The sequence below is a fragment of the Bacillus rossius genome, chromosome 3 (assembly GCF_032445375.1).
Source record: "Bacillus rossius redtenbacheri isolate Brsri chromosome 3, Brsri_v3, whole genome shotgun sequence".
In the NCBI taxonomy this organism is placed as follows: domain Eukaryota; kingdom Metazoa; phylum Arthropoda; class Insecta; order Phasmatodea; family Bacillidae; genus Bacillus; species Bacillus rossius.
In genome coordinates, this window is record NC_086332.1 from 46,765,041 (window position 1) to 46,786,936 (window position 21,896).

General features: G+C 35.3%; 1 protein-coding gene across 1 annotated transcript in view; it reads right to left on the bottom strand.

Annotated features, from left to right (window-relative positions):
* The window catches only part of LOC134530609 (dipeptidyl peptidase 9), a 68,425-nt gene extending 48,447 nt beyond the window's left edge, over positions 1 to 19,978 (bottom strand). Inside the window, exons 1-7 of the mRNA XM_063365601.1 lie at positions 19,517 to 19,978; positions 12,969 to 13,440; positions 12,275 to 12,410; positions 11,546 to 11,686; positions 9,640 to 9,742; positions 9,343 to 9,519; positions 6,679 to 6,859 (exon numbers count right to left, since the gene is read on the bottom strand). Coding sequence (XP_063221671.1) covers positions 6,679 to 6,859; positions 9,343 to 9,519; positions 9,640 to 9,742; positions 11,546 to 11,686; positions 12,275 to 12,410; positions 12,969 to 13,427 — 1,197 coding nt within the window. The 5' untranslated portion in view covers positions 13,428 to 13,440; positions 19,517 to 19,978. The remainder of the gene's footprint in view (positions 1 to 6,678; positions 6,860 to 9,342; positions 9,520 to 9,639; positions 9,743 to 11,545; positions 11,687 to 12,274; positions 12,411 to 12,968; positions 13,441 to 19,516) is intronic.
* Between the last annotated feature and the right edge of the window lie 1,918 nt (positions 19,979 to 21,896).

Sequence of the window (21,896 nt, forward strand, 5' to 3'; positions counted from 1 at the left end):
GTGCATAGCCATAAAAAATAACTTGCTACAAATCAACATGGCATAGTTCTTGTTCCATATCCAATCAGTTTTCTCATGGACCAACTTTTGTTTGTTTAAGTTGGCTAGCATGTGACATACATTATTATTTTTAAGGTTGCTGTTATTTGGGATTGTAGCAATTTCAATTTGTATAATGATTTATCACTTTACTGTCACTTGTATGGTTACTGTTATTTTGATTGTAACATGTCCTTGAACAAAACAAGCAGCTAATATGTGCCTGCCCAGTTGGGATTAAATTTTTTTACTAATAAAAACTGTCATTTTTTAATTTTATGCTACACCTACTCAAAATTGCCTAGGCAACATTTAATTTATAACGTAGCCTACATTAAAAAAAAGTTTAAAATACTTATTAGTGTACATGATATCCTGTTCATTTACTATATGAAAATGTTGTGCTCTGACAAAACTCTCACATCTGTATCACTGATCACAGTCCGACACTGTGACACACAAGACTAAATGTAATGTGTATTTTTGAAAACAATTTTTTTTTAATAATTTGGCTATGGTAGTATGGTACATTAAAATGTTTTTAAAAATTAATTTTCTCTCATAAAATTCCACTGCAACTCAACATGACCTCAATTTGGATTGTTTTTAATTAATAATATTATTAAACCTCGATAGTAGCTGGCTTTGGTAACTTTCATTGCTATGAAAACTTTAAAGTGTTAAGTGATAGTATGACCATAAACAGCAAAAAAAAAAAAGTAAAACTGTTTATGAGGAAATCAACACTTAATTTTCATACTACACATAACCTATACAATTCTTACGTAAACTATAATTAAAAAACTTTCTTACCGAGCTGAGCCTGAGATGGTCCAGGTTGATGGAAGCATGAAAGAGAGCTTGCGGGGAACTGCTCATTAGTACTACTGGTACTGGTGGGCAAAATACAAAGGTCCATTTCTTCTTCTTCTTCTTGTCTCATTAAGTTGGTGTTATTTTCCAGGGCACTGTTTCTGTGGGTAGGTCTACATTTTGTTTCAATATGTTGTTTCATTCTAGCAACTAGTCCAACCATGTCTTCTTTACACAACTTACATTTTGCACTCATAGTTTTAACAGTACTTCTTGTTTCAATAAAATGTTGCCATATTGGATCCTTTCTTCTACCAGTTTAACTCATTATTACACTCTATGTCAATATACTACTTTCTTTTATTTTCACACTTTTTGACACTATGAAGTAATAAAATGTATCACTCACTACTAGTTAAGTCATGCACTAACTGGCACATAAACAAATACAAATACAAACAAACCAGACTGTTCAACTGTCAACAATATGGACAAAAAAATTCCCTGCATTACAATTACCAAATTCCCCTCTCAATCAGGGTTGCTAAAGTCAGGGAAAACCGGGCAAAGTCAGGGAATTCCATATTCAAAAATGTGTAGCAATATACCTTACACCTGATGGGACTTCTGCTGAAACAATATGTGCAAAACATATGGTGGAGGTTTTGTTTAAAATTAATATTAAAAACAAAACAAAATTTAAACATAAAAAAAACTCTTTAAAACATGACAAATGGTTTAAAACAAAAAAAAAGTTTAAAACAATAAAAAACATGTTTTTTGATTTTTTAAAAAAAAAAACTGTTTTTTTCCCAACCCTGGTGTCTACAAGAAAGGAAAATCTGTCAAACCATTTGAGCACATGTGTAGGTACGAATGTAAATGTTTTTCTGATGCTGATAGGAACGAAATATTTAAAGACTTTTGGGCTCTAGGGTCATGGGATCTGCAAACATCATTCATTAGTGGATGTATGGAGATGAGTAAGCCAAAACGAGTGTCTAGTAGGGCAGTATCCCACAAACGTGTAACTGAAGTTCTCAAACTAAAAGGTAAAAGGATTTGTAAATTGTTTTTCCTTAAAACAATGGATATAAGCCAAAAAAGGTACGATAATGTACTGAAACGCAGAACAAGTACTGGTGTCCCTCAGACAGATAGGAGGGGAAAACATACTCCGGCAAATAAAATACACGTGAATGATGAACAAATGGATAAGCAACATATTGAATCCTTCCCTAGGTACACAAGTCATTATTCTAGAAGCAAAAATCCCCAGACAAGATATCTTTCTGGTAGTTTGAACATTCGAAAAATATATGGTCTTTATTCAGAGTTTTGCAAAGAAAATCATGTAAATATCCCTTTTAAAGAGAGTCTGTACAGACATATTTTTAACACAAACTTTAATCTTAGTTTCAAACATATTCACACAAAGACGTGTTCTACATGAGATGTACTTGACAGTAAGATTACACATAGTGTGGATCCTGACATAGTTAACAGCAGCATACTTAACAAGGAACTTCATTTGCGTAGGGCAGAAAAAGCAAGGTTAGCAAAGAGTGATGCTAAACAGCTGGCAAAAGATAGTCCTACCACAACAACAAATTCACGGGTATTCGCACATTTCAGTGGCTTCATTTTGAAAAAGATAGTCCATACAAGATGTTTTATAAATCCACCCTCAACGAAGACATGGAGTTCGATTCCATTGATTTAAGACGAGCAAAACCAGGGCGCCCAAGCTCAGGAATACAATTGACTGAACTCTTTTCTTCACCACCTGCCATAACAACAGAGAAATATCAGAATCTGCAGCAGTTACTTCCATTTGTGCCCCCAATTTACCATCCATTCTACACAAATCTCAACCACAAATAAAAAAAAAAATCAGCTTCTGCTTGCACAGCAAATCTACAGGAAGTAGAACACCATGCCAGCACCTGCTAATGAAGTGGTGTCTTCTGAGGATGATATGTGGGAGTCAGATTAATGTTTTCTGAGGAGGAAAGCAAAGGAGACTTTTTTGTATGTAAACTAATAATAATGTTTTGGAAAAAAATGTTTCATTGTCTTATCCATTTGTGTAAATGATAATTTATTGTGTTTGGGATAAACAAACTATTTAAATAACAATAATTGGGCAGTGAGAATAATATTGTCGTTCTTGGACTGTTGTTTTTGAGCTGTTATCGGTTCTGAGTAAATGTGCTATAATGTTACTTTCAATATGAACATTGTATGATACATATTGTTTATTTCATTAATAATAGAATATTGGACATAAAAATTGAATGAAATACAGTAGACTTTTGAGTATCCATGCTAATGAATAGGGCCACGATTTTTTCGCACAAGCGAAATAACGCGAAATAAAACGATATTGAGAGTTAACACCACCGAAACGCGAAAAATAGAATACGTACCATATAAACACGAAATGCATTACAATAACATCGTTAGATGCCAAATTTTTGTTTACGACGTTTCTTGGATCAATTGTCTTTGTAGGCGTTTCAAACACACTTCTCCAATATACAAATATAACAGAAGATTTTAATATTTCATAGTTTTTTCACGGATAATAATCTTCCTAGTTTTAGGTTATATCAAACATTGAAAATATTTGGTTATATACGCACGTTAGAAAAACAGTGCCGCCATTATGCGAAGATTGTGAACAGACACCGTTAGCCAACACACAAAGCGCAAATACAATTGTATTGAGCGTAATAATTTTCCGCGTGCGTTTCATAACGTAATTTAAAAGCTGGGAAAAAATTTGTCGTTTTTTGACTAAGTAAATGTACTGCAGCACCCGAAGCTTTAAAATCTTTATGACGTGCAGCGCATCGCCAGTGTAAAGAGAAAAAAAAATATTAATGTTTCGTGTATTGGCACGATTGCATTAAACATTATTTTTGTAAAAAAAAAAAGTGGTTTACAACGTCCGTGACTATACTTTTGCCGTGCTGAAATTTAGATTTAGAGTTATATTTTCATTACATTTTACAACATTTCGTTAAGTTTTCGTGGATTTTTTTCTCTGTGTTCCTGTTTTAGGAAGATGTAGCAACATCGTGTAACAAACAAAAAAAATGCCTAAAAATAAACCAACAGTGGCTGCACGTGCAGCAGAATTTTCAAAAGAAGGGTTTTATGTGAGTGACGGTAAAATACTGATGTGTAAATTTTGCGACTGTCGTTTAGAGTTTGAAAGGAAAGATACACTAAACAAACACACTCAGTCCGAGAGACACAAAAATGGGAAGCAAAGGCAACAAACTTCAAAACGGCAGCTTTCAATTTATGAGGCAGAGCCAGTGCTAAAACGAGCCAAGCAACAAAAAGATGAATTTGTACTGGAAACAGTTGAAGCATTTATTGCTGCTGGAATTCCTGTTGAGAAACTGGACAGCTGCAAACTTAGGGAATGGCTAGCAAAACATGTCGGTGGTGCTGGTGATATACCTAGTGCAGACTGGGTAAGAAAAAAATATATTCCTCTTTTAAGGGAAAAGAAAGAGGCAGAGATCAGAGAAAAAGTGGCAGACCAGAAAGTTGTAATTATGGCAGATGAAACCACAGATAAAGCAAATAACTGTGTGTTCAATATTCTTTTCCAGATATTGCAACCAGGGGCAGAACATAGCATTTTACTTGGAGCATCATGTGTACTTGAAGCTGCAAATGCTGTCAGCTGCTCGAAAGCTGTGATTGACATATGCACCAAGTATGAAATCAAAGAAGAAAACATAGTTGCATATGTAACTGACGGTGCTAGATATATGACCAGATCTGCAAGCACTTTGAAAGGTATATTTGGTGAACATGTGTACCACGTGCAGTGCTGGGCACATAAAATCAATCTGGTAGGGCAGATCTGGCAGAACAGTTTGGAGGATTTAAACCTGTTTGTGATCAAGGTAAAAAATGCTTTTTTGAACACACGAAAGAGACGGCATGCTTACCTCAACTTTTTGAGGGACAAGAATGGAGAAGATAATGCGAAGATGTTTCCACTGCCCATTGTGACACGATGGAACACGTGGTTTCATGCTGTTTTCTACCTGGCTGACCACCTGCATAACATTGTTAGCTTCTTCGAACAACTGAGTGAAGAAAATAATGCTGGTGTGAAATTCATAAAGGGACTGCAAGAAACTGAGATACAAGCCCTGGAAGCTCAGTGTGTGTTTGTCACTGAAAATTGTGCCTGCTTTGTTGACACAATAAACTTCTTGGAGGGATCCTCCTACCCAACTGCCCACCTCCTCTATTCAAAGCTTCAGAAGCTTCAAATTTCATTGGAAGTTCTAACAAAAGGAATTTTTCCAGAGAGTGTTGAAAAGTTACTGAGCAAAATGAAAAGTGTTCAGTCTGCAGCCTTGAAAGAACTGTTCAAACAGACATCACAGCTTAGCTTACTAAAGCTACATGATTTGGTCTCAAGTGATCCTTCTCATGCACTTTTTCGTGATATTGATGCCCTGCTCAACCCCAAAAATATTGGGAATGTGAGTATAGAAGGCAAAAACTTCTCCAAAATGGTTGATTCTCTACCGTTCCTACAAAATGTGCCAAGAACTGCAGTGGCAGCAGGTTATATGTCCCTTCAAAAGCTTGTAAACATTGAACTACAAAAACCACACACAGACAATGTAGACATAGTGAACCTCATGTGTCAACTAAAATGTGACTTTCCTGAATTTGCTGCAGCTGCACTAAAATTAATGTGGATACCAACATCAAATGTTGACACTGAAAGGTCATTTTCTAAATATTCTGTAATTGTCAGTGACCGGAGAAGATCTCTTTTGCCTGAGAATGCAGAACTTTTAACTATGGTCGCTTTCTCATGATTTGTGAATAATGATAACCAATATAAAATACTGCCACCTATATATAAATGTGCCTTTACCAAATATGAGAAGAACAAAGTCAAAATTATGTCCTAAGTTATGTTTATCGTGTTTTTATACTTGCTTTTATACACAATCTACACCGTTAGTATTTATTTACTTTGAACAATGTTTTAACTAACTTTAAGCAAAAATTGTAAATATTAAAATAAGGGATTATAATTACATTTAATATCACTGTCCTTAAATCTTCGAAATAAATCATAAAGACAATACAAAAGAAATTTGAATTTTTATGACGATAAAGACGAAATCTCAAAATCTTTAGGACGAAATTTCCCAAAAAATAAAACCGTAAAATCTTGGCTCTACTAATGAATAATCGCAGATAATCCAAAACCATAAAAAAATTGTTTCAACAAATTTAAAAAAAATATGTTTTCCAAATAGCTGCCGGTTAATCCGCCACTGGATTATCGGGAGTTGACTAGTTGTACTTTATCCTAAACCTGACCTTATTGACAGTCAAAAGGATGACACATTTGGTGACAGAAGGGTGTAAGTGCTAACAAAGTATTAAAAAAAAACATCACTGACCACAAAATATTGCTCCGGATACATTATTATAGAATAATTAGCTTCCAATACACATAATTCATAATGTAAATAATTTTAAAAAATTTTCAAGGAATTTTACAGTTGGTCCTAACTTTTAACCTCATTGACTCACTATTATTATTTTGTCACTTGCATCCCTTTGCTTCTAACCGCCTTAATTAATAGTACGTAATGACAAGAAAATGAAACAAACTCGACATTTGAAATCAAGCCTAAAGTTGTGGAACTACCTTCTCTGATCTGTTGTAGACATGACAGGCTGTGATTGCATTGAGCTACGTGTGCAGTTACGGGCACTTGGGTTTCGAAAGAGCGGGGATAAACGCGGACGAGCCGCACGTACATTGATCCACACGTCGGAGTGCTGCGTGTTGATGACCTGGATGACGTGGACGGCTGGTGCGGGCGGGTCGGCGCTGTGGTCCAGGCTGTAGGTGTTGGGCGGTGGCTCCATGAAGTTGTCCACGGAGAGGAGCACCAGCTCCAGCCTCTGCTGCCGTCGGTCCAGCAGCTGCACCCACACGCTGGCGAACCACACGTGGTTTAGCGGGCGCCACTCACAAGCACTTTATTCTCTCCGCAGTAAGCCTGCGTTTCCTTTACTCAGATCTACGCCTCGCCTGCAGCAAGGTCTTTAGAGATGGGAACATGGAACAACACAATTCAGGGATATTGGAGGAACTGGCCACGAACTATAGTACAGTGAAAGGTCCTTAATACGGCGTTCATTGTGTAATAAGTATAACAACTTGGAGCATTACGACTTCCGATAGGAATTTATCCTTTAAACCCAGCACTAGCGAGCCGCTTGTGTTCTGAATTTTTTCGGGGAGATTTCAGCTATTGACCTTGACCGCCATGTAGAATATTTTGTCGCCAGCATTTTTAGTTCACTTCGAGTCTATCATTACTGTCGTTATTTAAGTATAGCATTTCCTGATTTTTAGCGCATTACATATATTTCACATTTTCAAAATTGGTAATCCCATCAACTATACCGACGTTTGATGGTCCAGCCATGGTCAAAAACGTGCCAAAGTAAAGACCTTTCACTGAATAGAACTATCCCAGCATTTACTTGGTGTGAATTCATAAACCTTTCGAAAATAATAATGAAGATGGCCAGTCAGGAACATGAAATCAGATATTTCTCGGTTAGTGAATATTGTCATACCATTGCTCCATATCACTTGTAATAGTAAGTAGTAATTAAATTCTGTTAAGTATTATTTATAAAAAACCTTTCACTAGGTTGAAATATTTAAAAAAATGTAGTGTTGTATATACAAAAAGCATACACAAAACATACATTAGAAAATCTTAAAAGTAAAAGAAGGAAAAATTACTCTCATAAAAATTCATTTTCACAATCTTATAAGCGAAGATTTAATTTATAAGTTGGTGGTATTTTTTAACATAAATCTCTGTGTTATAGTAGGAAAATAAATTATTCTAAAGGAATGTATAAGAGCCAAGATCTCATAAGTCACTTATGTAAAAACATATTTTGCCTAAAAGAAAATAATATTGAACTTTAATTCAGAATACAACTCATCAAAATACATTTTATAACTTAATATTGTACCAAACCACACAGCTACATATAACAAAATACTAGCTTGAACATTTGTAAACTGTCCAAAGGATATAAATAGATTGTGCTGGTCTTAGGAGCCATCTCTCCAAAATCAGTCATTTTTTTCATCAGTTATTTCTGTCGGGATCAGCTCGCTACGCTATCTGTAGGCCAATTTAAATTACCTACACAACTACCATAGCCATGAAACATGACCCACAAGTAACTAGACTAGCAATCCACATACATATATACATCCAAATGTTTATTGAGATCTTTTGCAGCCACCAGTAGCAGGCTTTGGAACAGACTGCATCAGACAACATGGCAATATAATGACCTAGCTACCTTTAAGCACATACTGAAGAAGCATCTTTAGAACACCCCAGCATGATCACTTCGTGGCTCACCTACAGCATGAATCTGTGAGTGATATTATTAACTGATAATGTAACAGATCTCACATTACCTTATATTGGCAAAAAAAAACTTTAACCATTAATTACATTCCAGCAGGTGTATGCAAATTTTTAATTTTGAGTTACATATGGATTAGTTTATGGTTTAGCTTTAATCTTTGAAAATTTAGTTATATTCAAGTTTTTTTAAAAAATCATTTTACCTATTGCATCAAGTATATTTTATTTAACTATGGTTTATTTTTATTTTCATTATATAATGGTAATGCCAGAGAATCTTTTAATGCGGTTGAGTATAAAAAAAACTTCACTGTTTCAGCTAAACTTCGCCACCAATAGACAATAAACAAATAAATAAATATGAGACTAATAACAATCAAAATTTGCTTTCTGCATTTTAACATACAAAAAAAAACTGAAGTACATACCACAATATTGCACTTCAAGCACACGTGTTATGAGACAAATTTAAGTTTAAATTTAAATATTGCATATTAATAATTTAATGAATCTGCATAAATTACATGTTAAAAATATTAATTTTATTAATTTTATTTTTATTTATTTACTTATTTACTTGCTATATTACATTTGTGTCATGATGTTATGATGCAAATGTACAGAAAAATGCATGTTGTTAAGTATGCCCAAAATTTAGAAAGTATTTAGATTATGCATTAAAAAGTACTTTCAGAATTCAGAGTCAAACATTTAACTGAAACAGAATCAAGAAGTGTTAATAGTTTAATCAATAGTATTTTGTAATCAAACATAATGCAAGAGGATCTTCTTGCAAAATATGAATTTCTGTGACAAATCTTAAAATGCAACAACCTTAATATTTTCATGTTGATATTTTTATTTTGTAAAAAGTAACTGGAAGATATTTCAGGGATTGCTTAAGAGTAATACAACCTTTTTACTTTGAATGTTTATAAATTTGGCAGATTAAAAAAAAAAGACTGAAGAGTAAGGCCTATTAATACCTCACATGACTTTAAAAGATGCTTACAATTCAGCGTTCGGAGTCCAGCCAACACGCACAAGGTACTCCATCCAAGGAAACATGACGGAAAGTGGGTACTGCAGCTCCAGGGTGATCAGATCTGTTATCTGCAAGCTCTCATTTAACCTGAACTGCACCAACTTCAGATTAGACTTGGCGTTGGGAGTTCCTGCTCGTGGGAACCTGCCAAACACCACTCTCCCTCCATCAGTTACTTCCCACACACCACAAAAAAAAAAACGAATGCAAAAGTTTTTTTTATGAACAGTAATACTATTAAATAACATGTGAATTCATCCTCACCTAAATTCTTCCACTTCTCCAAAATTTGAGTTTGAAGTTGGGAAACAGAATATTCGAACATCGCTCTCATCTACTTCTTCGTATAATATCCTATAAACGCCATCTGAAATTGGACCCACAAAATGCAAGTGAAAAACTTACTGTACTAGAAAATCTGTAATGGGTTAATCCCTTTATTTTACTTACTCAAATTGTGAACTTAACAAGTTTCAATTGTTTTTAAAGTGTATTTAAAATCTGAATACAATACATTGCAATCTCATTACTATATTGTTGGAAAAACCTGCAGTTTTAGTGCTGTTATCTTTAAAAGATTTGTGCAATGGGAGTGCATGACTTGATGTAAGTTTTTGGACATACGCCATTGCTAAGAACTTTTTCTGTTGAAGAAAAACTAATAAATAAAATTTAAAAAAATACCCAAAAAAGACCAAAAACACACAAAATTAAGCAAACAATTTGTGTGTTTTTTTGTCTTTTTTGGGTATTTTTATTTATTTTATTTATTAGTTTTTCTTCAACAGAAAAAGTTCTTAGCAATGGCGTATGTCCAAAAACTTACTCAAGTCAGTTTTAGTGCTAAATAAAAAATATATCTTTATTATTAACAGTTTATAAAAGTGACATATCTTGTGGGAATATGAAAAATTTATATTTTAAAGTGATAAATCCTATAAACTGAGGTACATACTTTATAACAAGTTTCCACTGCATGAAGGGTGCATATGTAGCTGATTAAACAGAGATTTAATTCAAATACGTGAAAACTGTAAGCTGTCATTACTGAATGAATATAAATTAAAACATTATAAATATTTAAAAAAACTCATGATAAAACTTTTGGAGGAAAGAAAGGCAAAATAAAATTAAAAAGTTAAAATCTTCAGTTCAGCTAATACAGTAGAACCCTGTTATAATGGTCCTGCATATAATGTTTTCCTGCTTATAATGTCATATTTTTAAAGTCCCAATATTTCCTCCATAAGGACAATGTATTTATTTCCTGCATATAACGTTCATAAATAGTGTAATTTCCTGCTTATAATGTTTGCTTTCTAACATTCAATAAATGGGGAAAAAATGTTTTAAAACCAAATTATTCCAACACTTACAATAAAAAGTTTCCTTTATGTATGTTTATGTTTACAATCACTGCCATACAATACATGAAGTTTGTTAAAATACAATTTTATGCAATATACTGAAGGTACACAATGTTCATAGTTATGTGTCAATTGGCACCCTTAGTCAACTCTTCTCTTCCGTGCCATTCCAGTGGGTATTCAGATGCACGTACATAGTCCTACGATATTTAAGTTGCCGACCATTGAGCAAGGGCATAACTAAAAGTGTTTACTATTGCTTACAAATAATTTTTTTTTTTTCATTCATACATAAGAATTCCAAAATTAAACATTTTCAGGTGGCGAAGGAGTAGACGTTCTTACTCTTAATGTTGTCATCATGAATTGTGAGACAATTTTACAAAAAATGTGGCAGTGTATCTGTAAAGACAAACAAAAATTAACCAGGGAACAAGACGAAGTTGAAAAATTGTTGGCTTGTTTCAGAAAACTCATGTATCAAGTATACTATCTTTGGTTTTAACATTAAAGTTGTTTACATAGCTTGGTGAATCCATTGGTACAAAGCTTAAACATTGTTAAGTGCTAAATTGAGATTTCCTGCTTATAACGTTTTCCTGCTTATATTTTTTTCTTGTGCTCCCTTGAAAAACATTATAACAGGGTTCTACTGTATTTCAATCAGCATTATAACTCTTAGAATAACATTTTTGGTGTAATAATTAGTGTTATGGAAGAATCAAACTGACCCATCACTTCATAAAAACCATAGAATCAACAAACATTCTTATTTAGAACCAAATCAAGGTGTAATGTCTCACCTGAAAATTTTGGCTGCCACCAGTAACCCTGGTAACGACTAAACTCTTCCTGCATTACGTATGACGGAATTCCAGCACTTAAAGGGTCATCTACTAAATTTTCTAATCCTTTATGTGCAAATGTGACCCTTAGCGATATGCCTGGAAAAAAATGTTTTTAAGTGTTTACAAATATCACCAAAAAAATGCTGAATAATTAATTCATGCCACATAACATAGCCCAACCTTTCTGGATGCAACAGAGTGGAGACAGGGTAGAACGGAGGAAGGCTGACAGCCAAAACTGGGATCCAGGATACGTTTCAGTTTCGACAGACCAATTACAGAGGTTTAAGGTTTCATGATCTCAGCACATTTTTATTACGTCCTCAAAATGCCAAGAGTCATGAGGCTACATTGTTGTTATACAATTTGCTTCATGCTGCACATTCAGGAATCTACCATACTTGATTGAAGAAGATCAGCCCTATCATAACAACGGCACCCAGGGGTGTCTGTCAGACAAGTTATATGCCATAACTAAGCCTGCAATAAGGTGACTGTACTGAGTAGCAATAGAATGAATATCACAAGAGAAACCTACTCAGCCTTCATTCTATGCTTCCCAGCTGGAACTTTCAGGGCAGGGCACAAATTTAAGAAACACAGTTTTACCCAGTCCACAACATACTATACTTTGCTCAAGGTATTATTAACTCTACTGTCAACTTTCAGAGCTAACGCACCAACCTGTTAGCGTATGTGTCACCCATATGTCGTTGTTACAGACGTAAGCTATGAGATCAGGATTCGAAGGGCAAATCTGGGGATTCAGTTTTGCCCCACTGGAATTCATCCTAAGCTCTGCTGGAAATAATGGGCCATTCTGAAAAAAAAAAAAAAAATGATCAATACTAAAAATGTGCATTGTATATATATACATACACACATACACAAAATGGCAAAAATGTCATATATTTTATATTAAAACATGAATTGAAACTTAAGTTCTGTCATATATATTTAGAAATTTAGTTTCAAAATGCACTGTATACAATATGGTTTATAATGTAATGTCAAATATAAAAAAAATCTCACCTGAAAAACAACTTGACTTATACGCTTTTGCATAATACAAAATATATCTACTAAACGCAGGAACATGCCATTTTTTAAGTTGGAAAGCTAAAACATTTTTAGAGAAATGTCCACATGATTAAAGGGAGTCTCCTAAATTATATTTAATGTGCGACTATAAACTTAAGTGAGGCATCAAAAAAACAAAATGCAAGTTACTAAAGGCTCCTGGAAAATTTAAGATTCATGATTCCCAGCATTAATGATGTTTATTTCTGGACTTTCATGACCAGTCCTTCAGTTTCGTAACTTTCCCACGACTCTGATGACCTGTAGACACCCTGCTCAAGCGGCATGCACCACTCACGGAGAAGCCGGTGTCCAGGCACTGGAAGAGGCTGCTGGCGGCCGGGAACACCAGCTTGCCCGACCCGTGGTGCAGCTCGTACGAGGTGATGCCCCACGTAGCCAGCCGCTTGCGCTCCCACAAGAGCTGCTCCTCCCGTGAGAAGCGACCCGCGCCCGTCACGCCCTGGAAGTTGGCCTCGATGCAGGGCTGCCACGCGAGCCGGCCGCCGGCCGCCGCCCGCCCGCCTCCGGCCACGTCCGCGTACAGCAGCGTCGTCTCCCAGCCGTTGGCGGGCGTGCTCAGGAAGTAGACGCGCGTGCGGCCGTCCGCCAGCGCCCGGAACGTCACCGAGCCGGGCACCATGGTCGACAGCCCCGACAGCCGGCGACGCAGCTCGCACACCACATTCTTCAGCTCCGACCACGACTTCTTGAGTCCCGCAGTTCTGCTCTCCACCGCAGCATTGTTTTCCATCATTTACAAACTCTCCCTGCAACAACAACACTTGTAAGCAGCCTGCAAGCCACTCACAGTAGTTGCTATCAAAACTTACATTATTTTCACCTCTTTTAAACAACCATCACTGTTCAAATAAGTAATATTTTTTAAAAATGATGTAATGATTAACCCCCATAGAAATTTATAATTTGGAATTGACCATGTCCTTTCAGCCCAATGCACCATCCTTTTCACTAGGTGTATATGAGAGGTCATTAAAACCAACATGCCAGAAACCCCAAGGTTTTCAAGTGTTGAGTGCATCAGCGGTGTTTATGTAATAATAAGTGCTATTCTTTGTGCCTTAGTCTACCCTGCAGTCAGTTTCAAAAATAGACAGAGGCCTGTGGCGAAGATTTATGGACAATGAGCTCACATGACAAAGGGGGTTAGGAGGAAAATATGTTCATCAATTTTGCTTCAGCCAGTGTGTGTAGTGTGTGAGGAGCATAGAGTTAAGGTTTGTTAAGAATAAAAGAAAATTCCCACTAATAATTAATTATAAGCACAATTTAGAAAATTTAAAAGGGCAGTTAAATTCTCATGAATGCCATACCCAATCTCAAAAGGTGTGTATGATATTTGATGCCTACTGTAATTATTATACTACCACAACTTTTTTTTACTAAAGATATATATATATATAGTATATATATATATATATATATATATATATATATTTGTAAGCAAAATAATTAACTTTTGAACTATATTTAAAACTTAAAGTGAACAATATTATATATTTATACACAATGTAATTCCTAAAGAGGAAATATGAAAAGAACATATTTACAACTATTCCTCTAAAATGATTACTAAGAGAAATACATGCTCTTAAAAATAAAATGTTAAAACAATTTTGAAAGAAATGTCATAAATGACTTGCATTTAAGCCAAAATATCAGCTGTAACTGTAAAAATATGGTTGACAAAATACATTCCAATATCATTCCAGTCCTGAATAGTTTTGTGATGAATGAAACCTTACATAGACCTGACAATTTAATGTGTCAGTTTTACACTGTCCTGAAATTTGTCTAAGCGAAGCCACAGATGGTTAGCTAATCAACAAAAACTAAACATAGTCATTGATAATTAAAATGATGAATAAATATTTTGTGTATCATAAATAATGGATAATATTTATAAATACATTGAAAAACACTTAAAGTGATCTCTAAATGCACAACTTTAAACATGGTCTTCTAATAATACCATTGATATCTCACTAACATCCTCCCTGCCCCCAGGTCTTGCTTTCCTCATATGTCATCATCCCCAAGCGACAGCTATACAAATTGAAAAATCATTTCTCTTTTTCCAGACCTAGCTGTGTTATATTTTTTAACAAAATATAGGTACATATGTGAGCTTGATTTTAAGTCTTAACATATGTTTCATAAAAGAAAAACCTGATTCCAAAAAAATACTGACAGGAATGATGAACTCTGAACATACTAAGAACACTGGCAGCACAGTAATGCCACCACTTGGGGCTACCAAGGTCAACAGCCGGAATCCACTCGGAAAAATCTCAATGTGTCTTGATTTGTGCCAGATTACATAATGTGCTACCAAACGAGGGCCGGGAAAAAAACAAGGTTTTATTAATAACTTTATTTTTTTATTATGTTGGTTATTTTGGTTCACGGCATGTTCAAATTAAAGACATTCGATATTCCGCTTTCTGCCACTCATGTTGAACCAGAAAAGTTATAAATCAAAAAACGGAAGTCCAGCATATCTGCAAATCTGACTGGGATTTAACCACAGAAAGGATATTTCCCCACAGGAAGAGGATTCTCCATAGAATGGGTGTTTCACGCAGAATGGGGATTTACAGTATCGTCAGACTTCACACAGAATAGAAATTTAACTATCTAATATTTTTTTTATTTTTTTAGTTAGCTGGGTATGCTTTACAAATTAAAATCACTGTAAATCACAAGATACATTAATGAGCAATTTTTTGATGTTATTAGAGTGGAATTAGACCTCTCATTAAAAAAATTATATTTTATTTAAAAATTCATTATTTAAGAAAAACAATTTGGTTATTTTTATCAAAACCAATTGGTTTAAACCATTGTGGCTTAAATCAGCCAACCGTGTGCCCAATTATAAAATGTTGGATTAAAACCCCTTCAAAGTAATGCTGTTTACTAGGTATCTACTATATGAACACAGCTGCTGGCTGACTTGTGCTCAGTGGGCTTGCTCTTGGAGTGCTAACGCAGCCACAGTTTTCAACATAGCAGCTTCCAATCTACTATGCATACTATGGTGAGCACTGCTGCAATACGTGTATTCTACTTTGTGTGTGTTTATTCTATAATATTGATTGTATTCAGACTTACTTTCGGTTCCAGTTAAGTTTGCCTATATTATATATTTGGGTGTACCTACAAGTATACACAACTTAAAACAATCCAGACACAATCAACATTATAATTTCAGTAACACAACACAGTACATATTATACATAAAAATTAACTATAGAAAATTTTATTTGAATTACTACAATCATATATTACCAGATGTATTTACACAAGCCATGTAGGAAATTCTGAAGTAGAGCAACTTAAATTTTTGTTTTACTACCTGAGATGTTTTCACAATCATTATCTAAGAGAGTGTTGCGACATATGTTTGATTTGTGATGTTTGCATTTAAAGCACTATTTTGATACACGTTGTGACAAACAATTACAATAGATTTAAAATTGTCAAATTGAATTAGGGGATGTAATTCATTAGCTGTTTTGGTTGCTTTGTTTAAGCATTATTACGCTGTGAACTGAAAATGTGAGTCGTTCGTAAGGGTTTCATTGGATTCTCACCATTATCTTTTTATGCAGTGCGTATGACTGGTGTTTCAGGGAGCTCATCTGAAGTTTACAAATTTGCTATGCAGTGGATGTTTGACGTTTTTGAATTTTGGCATTAAGTGGATTATTAGAATTTTTTGTTTGAATTTTTAGTAAATCATGGGTTTTTTTCTTGTGAGTTTAAGTGCGACAAATGTGGGGTGGTTATTGAGTTGACCAAGGAGAGTGTATGGTTTCATTGTTAACGGGTGACTAGTATTTGTGTCTGCAAGACAAAAGGGTAAAATGTAATTTCAAAAAATCTTTCACAAACAGCACATGGTTTTCCAAAATTAATCTTTTAAATTAAACAATAATTGTTATGAGGTATTTGTTTAAAATGAGAAATTTTCCAAGCACCCCATTACATTTCCAGACAATGTTATGTTAGCACTCCAGCCATCACAGACTGGCCGTCCTTCTGTCAAGGGGTGTTGATCGAGAGGAGTATGAATCAGTCCGTCCGTAAATTAAGTGGTCAGGGTGGTTGTAGAAATAGATGAGGTAACGTAAATATAATGAGGGTCAAGTCCAGGGGCAGTGCATTTTTGATGGCTAATAACAGCTAATAACATTTTTCTCGTTCCTGTTAAAGATCGCACTATAGCCTGTCTCAGGGTTAGATTGCAGTACAGTGTAAATGGCAACCACAGCTACCAGACTATAACAATTTCGCTTAACATTAATAATCTTATTTTGTATGTACCATCTTAAATTATATTAATTTTTTTTTGTAATTTTACTAATTGTTCATTTTTTTAAAGACTATAAATGAGTGTATATTGACAGTATTCTCACAGCTGTTGTCATTATGACAAAAAATAATTAAAGCTAAGCACCAATTATTATTATCTCACAGGAAAAAAATTTGTAGCAGTCTATCACTTATGAATAAGGAGGCAGTCCATAAAATTATGTATTATGCTCAAAGGAGGCACAAAAAAAATCTAATTTTAAATGTCATAAAAATATTGGTGACAAAAACCAACTGAAACCAAGATGGCATCTTTTAATTATGACTCCTTAAAATAAAATGAATATATTCATTTCAGTCTCTTAATGAAATAAAACAGGAAAATGTTCTCATTATAAATTTTACTTTATAAAATACAATATTTCAGATACAATTACATAAATTTTTATTGCATTATAATACTGTTTCTAAAATAATTTTGCTCTCTGGTGTATAACTGGCCACAAAGCACACAGACAAGGTCAGCGCTAATGGCAGAAATTTTGCATTGGAAACAGAAAGAAAATGCACATTTAAATGCACACTACAATCTAGGGATGAGATGCGTTATAGCAGAAATCTCCTGCGAGTGATTGAAGAATTAATTTTGCTTGAAACTACAATTATTAGCAACTGTTGGCGTGCTTATGAGTTATGAATGTCTTTCAGAGCATGATTATGTTCAAGATCAGGTGAATCACATTATGAATTTTGTTGATCAAGACACAGGGGTGAACACCCAAATAATAGAAAGAGTTTAGCGTGAAATGAGGCAGAATGTACCACGGTATGGTTCATGAATTCCTCATTATGTTAGGTACCTCGCGGAATTCATGTTACCTTGAAAGTTTCCAAACCAAAGTGAATATCTACATCATTTTCTGCTCACGGCGTAGAAAATGCACCCGCCACCTATATAGATGAGTGCTTTCTTTTTTCACTTCTGGTTTACATATAACAAACTGTTTTGTTGTTTGCCTGTGCTTGCTATAGTGACAAATATATGTTGTGCTTTATTAGCATAGCCGAGACTGTTTTCGGTAAGTATGTAGTGTACGGATTATCGTCAAAAAATTTTTTAAAAATCTGAAATAACTTTCATTATATGCTCTTTTACGTCCTCTTTTCATTACAGCCTGCGGAGAAAAGATATTCCAATTACTTTTGGAGATATCAAATTTTTAAATTTTAATCACTATACCTGTACATTCACATGGCATTTATCATTGTTTTTTGTTTAAGATTATCTTTTTTTTTTATTGGATAATGTTGTCACGAGATAGTTCGTGATAGCCCAATATTCAAATGAACCGTGAGTTTTTAACGTTTCAAATTTTTATGATTTATTTATTTGGATATTGTTGCACGTAAAACCAAATTACGTTCGTTCCTACTGTTAATCCTTTGTTCCGGTTTGTTAGGTTAGGTCAGCTACAATATAAATACTTTAAAACTAAACAACCATTAAAATTAATTTTATTATTTTTAATGTCCGTTCAGTTTCAAAGTATTTATAATGTAGCTGACCTGACCTAATCTACCTTTGTCCCATTTTGTTAGGTCAGGTCAGTTACATTATAAATACTTAAAACTATACAACAAGTAAAATTAATTCATATTATTTTTAATTTCCGTTTATTTTGAAGTATTTATAATGCAACTAACCTTACCTAATGGAAAATTTCTGTTATTTAGGCATTCACGCACACACTGCAAAAAAAAAAAAAATTTGACGGTCGAATGATTACATAGGTCTTGTATTGCCAAATAAGAACGGCGATGTCTCCAAAAGTAATTGGAATTTCTTATCTCCGCATGCTGTAATGAAAAGAGGACGTAAAAGAGCATATAATAAAAGTTAATTCAGATTTTTAAAAAATTTTTGACGATAATCCGTACACTACACATTTACCGTTTTCCACAACAAATTGGCCTGATTTTTGTCACTGCCCTGCTGTTTAGATGATTCTAGCTGCAACTTGATCCTGTGGTTCTCCAGAGATCCTTAGGAATTCATATAGCATAACCACAGCTGTTTTATAAAAGATAAGGATGTTTAATATCCGTCCATTAAGGACAGGACGAAGGCTGTTTTCCACCCGAATTAAATACAATTACAACAGTCTGGGCCCCGGTCATAACAAAATGACAATAAACATCACTGTCTTTTATAAAACAGCCACAGCTAGTAAACATAGGGTGGTGACACGAATCAGGCCAATCTCTCGTGGAAAAGTCTGAGCTACACTAATAAGTTACAACATAGCAACAGCCGCATCAATGCACAGGCTACCTAATGTAACGTATAAAATGGTAATTTCTCAAGAGCTAAAACCACCATAATTAACAAGAAATGTTATATCTATGTCCACAGTAACTAGGCACCTGTGCTTATTTGCATTGTGTAAAAACCTATAAATTAACTTTATACTACAAATTATTGCTAAATCATAAATGCAATCAACTTACTTCATAAACGCCAAAAAGTTTGTTTCATTCAATCGTCAATTCTGAACATTATGCAGAATTTTACTGAAACAGAGAATACTTCTCTACTCTCTTCTCTAAGTGCAATAACCTTTACATAAGGCAAATGTTTTAAAACTTTATAAAAGAAAATCTTTAAATACTCATTACAAACACACTGCACAGCTACTAACGGTCATTTTATTTTTTACAATCGCACAAAACATTTTTAATTTCCTAGATATTTCATTTTAAACCACAAAATACACAGATGGGCAATTCATTTTAACATTCTAAACATTCAATTTATAACTACTACTCTTCCTTTAGTAAAACTCTGTGAATAGTAACTGTCACTAATAATTTTATATCACATCACCAGACTAATTTTAATATTGAAAATAAATATTAAATTAAAGAAAAAATTTCTAATACACCTTTCACTACTTCCACAGAAGTAGTAACTTCCACAGAAGTAGTAGCATAGATAGAGCACATAAATATCAGAGTACCAGGGAAACAATTTTTTTTTATATATATATATTTGAGAGTGGCCTACAGCCTGAAGCCCACGGCCATAGGATAATGTGTCCTTATTCGCATCTTTATGATATCGTAGCAATCAAATCTTCTGTATGTAAATTAACACCCATGCCTTACCCGGGACTCGAACCCAAAACCCTTCGCTCCAGAGAAACCAAATCACCTTTTTTTCCCTATATTCATAGGACATATAATGAAGAGTTTCCTTTTTAAATAAAAGGTGCTGGGGTTACTAAACGGCAAGAAAACTATTAGGTGAAACAACATAAGAGGGAATATATAGAATTCATGTCCATAATGTCGATTGCTAACATGCCTAGTAGATAATTATTAATAAAATGTGTATTTTAATAACTTATGATATAATTTTATGTATGATTCTAACCAATTTTTATTTTATTGTATCTGCAGCTTTGGAGCAAGGAAACATTAAATTCTTATTGCCCTGGGTAGTACTAAAGCTCAAGTCCAACTCCTGTCTGCTGCACACCAAGAAGTGGGATGACACCCTCCGGCAACACCACTACAGTTGGACATAAATATGTGAAAGTGCATAATTACAATTTATAACACAATAACTTGCCGTCGTCCGGGGTCTCGGGCTCGAGTCCCGGTGTGGCTCCTAGTGGGAAAAGGCGGTTCTTGCTACGTATTGTCCGGGTGGGCGCCAGACTAGCTCGGTTCTAGTCGTGAGTTTGGGGGTCGTGGATGTATGTGCCCCTGCGTGGCCCACTAGGGCCGGCGGCGGTGTTGCGTGAGATGATTTTAAATAAGAGGCGTGGAGTTGAGGTGGTGGTGTCGTACCTTTTATTCATAGGAACGAGTCGTACACAATACAACACTCTACAGAGGTCCCCGGGGGGGGTTTACTCGTTATTCCATGGCGCCGTATGGTTTGTGTTCCGCGTTACGTGGCCTCGGACGCTGTTACGTCTCATACGTCTCACTGGTTACACAGGTAACGTAATTTCGTAACACAAAGGCGGGACACAAAATACACTGAATTAAGGGGGTGCGCACAAGTTACGTTGCACTCGTTACTCGGGTAACGTAAGTTAGCAATACAAAGTACGGGACACAAAAATACACTGAATTAAGGGGGCGCGCACAAATTACGTGGCACTCGTTACTCGGGTAACGTAAGTTAGCAATACAAAGTACGGGACACAAAAATACACTGAATTAAGGGGGCGCGCACAAGTTACGTGGCACTCGTTACTCGGGTAACGTAAGTTAGCAATACAAAATACGGGATACAAAAATACACTGAATTAAGGGGGTGGACGATTGGAGACGGCCAATCCCGTATGCAAATGTCTCGGCGCGGGTGTTGTGCCCACTGTGGTAAAACACGCACCGCAATTAAGTTTGTCCAAGTTCCCTTGCGGGTTTGTGGTCAGCGCCGTGCGCGTGACCTTAAATAAAGTTCTGTAAGTTGCGGGAGGCGGCCCGTGCCGTATACTGAAGAGCAGCCCCGCTGACCAAGTGTGGTGCGGGGTGTCTTTAAATTGATGCGGCCGGATTAGGTCCTGGACCGAAAAAAGGGACCGGGTACTCACGGAGAGGTTAAGTAATAAAAGGGGTTCTGTTAATTAGTGACTATATTTACCGGACGTTACTTTCGATGTAGACAAAGGATGTTGCCTCTCCGTGGGACGTAGGTCCGCCCCGGTCCGTGAGCTGCGCTGAACTGCCGAACTGGCATGGCGTCCGAGGGAGGCTCGGCCTCTCTCGCGCCAGGCGTGACCTCATTACGCTAGACTCCAAACGGGTGTGTCTGGAAGAGATTTTATTGTCGCTAAAATCCTAATTTAATGTTTCAGGAGGAATGGGTACGGTT